A 6,000-nucleotide genomic window follows, 5' to 3' on the forward strand; every position below is an offset into this window, starting at 1 on the left:
ACTGTGAATGCTAAAAAGTGCTGAAATACTAAAAGTATGAAGAAAACTTTAAAATTTTTAAATTTTTTTCTTGGTGAAATGAAATTACTATATGTCAGATAAGACTAAAAACCCTTTAGAAATCAAAGTTCCTGTTACCTCTCAGATTCTGTATCTTGTTGGACTGTCACTTGTATATCTTCAATGGACTGATCTTCATGCTTATCCTCTTCAAGTTCTGGAAGTAAATGAATTTATGTTGTTAAAAAAAAAGGGAGAAGGGAGATGCCCAGTGTGCCAGAAGAAACAAAAAAGATAATACAAAGATTTTTCTGGAAAGCTAATTCAAAATGTGCATGGGCATAATAGATAAATGCCATAAAGGTTCGTCCTGATCAATGTCACTTCACAATACCAATAACAATGCATTTTAAATGAATCCCACCATAATGTTGATAAATCCTGCTATAAGATTATTCAACTGATTATCAATGTATAATATTTATAACACTGTTCTTATGAAACCAACCACTCCTAGTAATATTATTTCGCCCAATATCAAGGTTTTGAAGCTAGGTAAAGTATGACTGCATTCCAATAATGGAACCACTAAAACAACACACTTCAACAGGACCCAATTTGTAAAAAGATTATTGCTTTAGTACGACCTAGCATGATGCTAGCAATAATTTGAGCCTCACCTTAGGCAGACATAAAACTTGTTTAAAACGGCAAAAACAGGAAGAATAACCACTGTCAAAGAAAAGAACATCTAATGTAGAGGGAAACACCAGTTTATAACAATGCCAACCCCCAGGGAACTTGTTACATACCGATATTTGCATCTACATTAGAGGGGTTGAGAAGATTAGACTCCTTGGTTACTGGCTGCAGCTGTTGTTCTTTGTCTTCTTCATACGGTATAGTTTGTTCCTCAACATCCTGGCTCTGTGAGAGTTCCAGGGCCCCAAAGCCCAACTGTGATGAACCAGTATCTATAGGACCCAATAACCCCCAAAACCATATATCATCCCAAGATATCATGCATTCATTATACAAGTGGCTACACTATGCAGAAGGGGGACTATCAAGTCTTTCAGATCATAACTCATTCCTGCTGGAAAGATTTCCCTCAACTCAATCAAAATAACAAAAATAAAAGCACCATAAAAGTCATAAAAGAAATACTATCTTACATAAAAATCTAAGCTAAGACTTATTAGTGAAAAAATGTACTTTCTAAAACCCTAATTATAACTCTGCTCACTCAACTCCCAGCAACTGATACCTTACAAAGCATGCCCCCCAGAAAATTTTCAAGAAGAAAACAGGAACTGAAGGAATGAATTATCACTCAGAAAAACACAATAAATGCAACGAGATACTAATTCCCAGATGCAGTATTAGATGGAATGCCTACAGAGTAAATTTCTTAATCATTACTCCCAAACCAAAGCTAACAAGACACCTGATGAGATATCTAATCTAATCAAAGTGAGAAACCTACAGATTTTTGAAGCTCATGTAAGAATTTAATCTACTACCTTGAAAAATTCAGAAGATTACCTTCAGCGCCAACTGAATGTGTAGTACAGTCTGCAGGATCTTCTTCCTTCTCCTCTTCCTCTGCAGTAGAATCAGCCACTACTGTTATCCCAAGAATACTGCATGAAATAAACAATGAAGTGACATAAAATACATCAGAACAAACTCTACGCAAAGTATTCTTTGACTTTTCTACTCACCAATGCCCATTAAGCAAACTGGAGAAAATAAAAAATATTACTCTTCACTACCACTTTCTGCAGGAAGCCAATAAATACTCCAAAAAAAAATGCCATATGAATCAACAGAGACAGATACTATACAGACATATCAGCTAATATTTCCTTAGAAATACCTCATGAAAAGAAAATTGTGAATCAGTATGAGCAATCTGAATAAAAATCTTGTTTTCAGGCGTAAAGATTTTGAGAACTATACAGAGAAGGCCTGTATTAGCACAGATGCAATGAAACAGTTAACCTGTGAAATAGGAGAAAACTCATGGGGACTTTATTTTAGTGCCAGATCCTAGAATGAATACGGTATAGAACCAGTACTTGTGTGATGATTCAAGTGACAAGTGTAACTTTCTACGTTAAAAAAGAATGCATGATATCTTGGAATGATGTATAAATTTGGAGTTGACATAATCTATACCATAGAAAAAAAAATACCAAATAAGGATTTTCGCAAAGGCACAGCAGAGAAATGTACCTGAAAAACTCTCAGGCAATAAAACCTTGAATTTCAAAAAAAAAAAAAAAACCCAGGAAAATAAAAATTCAAGCTCAAAGATAAAAAAATTTGCAAGCGGAATTTTTTTTTTAATTATGAGAAAGACTATGTTAAAGATAATAGGAAGGAATAAGAAGGATGAACCATAAAAAAAGATACTAATTTGAGGACATTCAGTTTTCAAAGGTTTTTCAAATATTTAGATTAAAATAAAGTAAAACAAAATCTCATGTTTCTTCATGAAGCTCCTCAAAATTTTTAAACATGATTTTAAAAAGTTGCTTTTTTACCACCTCATAAAATTTCCCAAAAGCTTTCCACATTTGAGTGTCCCAGTGACGGTGCAACATATGGTAACATGAAGCTAAAAAAGTAAAGTTCTAAAGAAATAGAGTAAAACTATTTTTATTAAAATCCAGTCGAAAAAATCTACTTTCATCTACATCCTGATTAGGACTCTCCTAATTTCTGCTGGACTCTCTAGATACACAGGCCTACAGAAATTTGTCATCTCTGAGTCTGATTAATTTTTTTTTTAAAAAGAAGATGGGTTAAATGACTGGACTTGTGATTAGTAAACTTCCTAAATGAGAAAATTCCTTCTACTAATTCATGGTGGTACCTTTTCTACAATTTATATTCTTCAAAGAGCTCCCTAGAGTATTGAGAGATCAAGTGAACTCCTTAGGGTCACACAATTTATTATGTACCAGAGGTGGGTCTCGACCCAAGGCTTCCTGATTCTACGGTCAGGCCCTCAGAAATAAGCTATTAAAAAAAAAAAAACAAAAAACCAAGTCCTTGTTTACAGGCCTTACCACCCTTCCAGAACACAGTATCTCCAAACCCAGTCATATATGTTAAATATGCGGGAAAAAAAAATCTAAGAATTAGGGAGAATGTGTTTCATAATGAACAGGTTAAATTTGGTCACACTTTGAACAGCGTAGATGTGAATGATTACTAGCTCCACAAGAGACAATTCACTTTCCTGGTATTGGACAAACAAACTACAAATTTCCCTACTCAATTCAAAGAAGTCTAAAACGTCACTAAATTAATTTCTTTGTTCCTGGACGTAAGGTAAGGAAAGAATTCAATTCGATAAACATTTTTACAAAATGCCTACTATATGCACTGGAGGTATAAAGAAAAAATGAAAATAAGAGAGGATAATTTAGAAACTGAACTGAAATAAATATCAAACATCAATGTACCTGCTTTCCCTACTGGGTTGAGGCAAAAGTTCAATGATCTGACTTCTGGTATTTCCTGCGTCCAAAGAAGAAGAATCTATGGATTATAGGGTAAGGAAAAAAAAATTTTAAACTGGGCTTTAGTACAAAGGGCACTTACCCGTAAACCCAAGCAAATTCAGACTCCAATAAGAATAGCCAGGATAGCTACAGCTAACATACAAGCATATCATTCTAATTTTTAATTCGTGTAGCAGCAACAAGATTCAAAAAAATCCAACAGAACAGAACTAACTCCCTCACCTGCAGACTTGTTTCCTTTCAAGTGTTGCATGAACTCATTGTTACTGTCTCCTTTTTCTTCTCCAGCTGTTTGTTCAGGGTCTGCCACAACATCCTAAAATGCAAATAGATTTCAGTATCTCCACCTTCTGGTTCTCAACAATGGACTAAGAGGCAGGCTGCTGGACAACATACTCCTACAAACTCCCAGATTTCCTATATCCTAACCAAAAGCTATAGCTTTCCAATGTCCCCAGGCTTTCTGGCTAGACAAAATTAAGAGAAAAAAGAAAAAATCCTATCCAATCATCCTCAAACGAGGCTTTTCAACTCACCGGCCCAGGGCTCTCTTTGTGGGTCTGCAGATTGGGAAGGTGTCTGGATAGCATGCTAAAGTGAGACCCAGAATCATCTTCCTGAGCCTGGCTTTCAGCTTGGGAGTCTTCGATAATCAGGCAAGGTGTCCCTTGCTGGGAGAAATCGGAGTCCACCTGACTCTCAGGAGGGTCCATCTGTTCCCCTAAAATGAATAGGAGAGCCAAGGATTGAGAGGCGTGTAACCCGCTCGTCTAACTCCTCCCGGGGTAGGAGACTGGAGGAGGCCGGGGAAGGACAAAAACCCCTCCGGAGCGGATCCTGCCCGCCCGCCTGCCCGCCTTCCTCCTATGTGGAGACGGCATTTTCCCCGGAGCCGCAGGCCCCCTCCTCCCGAACCTCGCAGCCCCCGCCCCTCAGCCTGCCCGCCCCCCCCGCCGGCACTGCTCTCCCCTCACCTTCCCGAGGAGACCCCTCTTCTCTGCTCTCCAGCCGCCAGCTCCGACCCCGCCTCCCCCGAGGCCCCTCGGCGGCGCCCTAGGTCCCAGATCGCTTCTCCCGCCAGGCCCCTCCCCTCCCTCCTCCGCTAAGGCCCCTTCCCCTCCCGCCCCGCCCCCTCCCCCCCCCCCCCCGCGACCACCCCGCCGCCCCCACCCCCTTCCCCAGGTCCCTCCAGCCCTTTCGCCGTCACGGCCGCCATGCTTGCCACCCCGCCCCCTTCGGCCAGCCATCCTCCCGGCCTCCCTCCACTCCCCTCCCCGTCTCCGCCGGCAGCCTCTCTGTCTCTCTCTTTCCTCCTCGTCTCCCGCCAGTACCGGGCATCCCGGCGGGAGGGTGGCCGCGAGGGTCTCAGCACGCTGCCCAGGCCGCGGCTCAGTCCCCCCGCAGGTCGTCGCCGCTGCTACTGCTAACGCCGCCGCCTCTGCTGCCGCTGCTACCCGAAGCTGCCGCCGCCGTCGCTGCCGCTGCTGCCGCCGCCACAACCAGCCCCTCTTCCCGTCGCGCGTCACGCCACAAGCGTCGCCCATTGGCTAGGAGCACCTGTCACTCAGTGCGCTCCGCCACTAATAAGCCGACTGGCCCCAGGGCCCCGCCCCCGCGCAAGAAGAGGGAAGACAGCGGCGTGTTACCATGGCAGCATGGAGGTTTCCCCTGGCCCTTTCCCCCCTCTAGTTTTGCCAGAGAATGACAGAGAATCCTTGAACTGAAGGGACCTTGAGAGGTCATGCGATCTAATCCCCTGCCTCCAGCAGGAGCTCTTTTATCTTTTGCCCAACAGAAGACCCTCTTCCCTGTTCTCTGCCTTTCGTGGCTCCTTTGAAGGCCCCTAGGGGACTGGCAAAGGGGTTCCATTTAATGGGACCCGGTAAGCAGAATGTAAATGGCCAATGCCTTAGGAAGGTGGAAAGATTGTAAAGAATGAGGGCTTTGTTGGCTTTCTCTAGAGTCTGCACTTCTACAGGGGTCTTCATGAAGCCAAAGCCCTTTCTGCCCCTCAGGGGCCCCTTTAGAATATGAGAGCCCCCCTGGGGTTACATTTCTCTCACCTGGCCCTGCTTGCAAACCTCAAACCTACTCCTTCACTTCTGCTACCCTTTCACAGGGCTGGAATTTGCAGTCTACAGTTTCCAACATGCCATGCCTAGCGCCCTTTGTGAGGTCTGAACACCAGTAGGGTTCCTTTTGTATTGAAGACGAAGATTGACGTTACCCTTCTGACATGGGGAGGGGGTGTGCGGGTCTTGCAGGTGACGTGGATCTGTAGAAATTTTGACCACAAGCTGTGAACAATCTCAATATCCATTTCCTCATCTGTAAAATGGAACTAATAAGTGTAAGACCTTTCCCAAGGGTCTGTGGTGAGGCTCAAATGAGAAAATGGGTGTAAAGCACTCTGTAAACCTAAAGCAATACGTTGACATCAGCTAGTATTAATATTTTTTTATGA

The 6,000-nt window shown here is 42.8% G+C and overlaps 1 protein-coding gene across 2 annotated transcripts in view; it reads right to left on the bottom strand.

The window, feature by feature from the left end:
• Positions 1-5,062, bottom strand: part of TP53BP1 (tumor protein p53 binding protein 1) — a 118,447-nt gene extending 113,385 nt beyond the window's left edge. For both annotated transcript variants that reach the window (XM_036735130.1, XM_036735129.1), the window contains exons 1-7: positions 4,868-5,062; positions 4,073-4,257; positions 3,759-3,852; positions 3,477-3,552; positions 1,546-1,643; positions 813-974; positions 139-217 (exon numbers count right to left, since the gene is read on the bottom strand). In XM_036735130.1, coding sequence (XP_036591025.1) covers positions 139-217; positions 813-974; positions 1,546-1,643; positions 3,477-3,552; positions 3,759-3,852; positions 4,073-4,257; positions 4,868-4,874 — 701 coding nt within the window. In that variant the 5' untranslated portion in view covers positions 4,875-5,062. The remainder of the gene's footprint in view (positions 1-138; positions 218-812; positions 975-1,545; positions 1,644-3,476; positions 3,553-3,758; positions 3,853-4,072; positions 4,258-4,867) is intronic.
• Between the last annotated feature and the right edge of the window lie 938 nt (positions 5,063-6,000).

This window comes from Trichosurus vulpecula, chromosome 8 (assembly GCF_011100635.1).
Source record: "Trichosurus vulpecula isolate mTriVul1 chromosome 8, mTriVul1.pri, whole genome shotgun sequence".
Classification (NCBI taxonomy): domain Eukaryota; kingdom Metazoa; phylum Chordata; class Mammalia; order Diprotodontia; family Phalangeridae; genus Trichosurus; species Trichosurus vulpecula.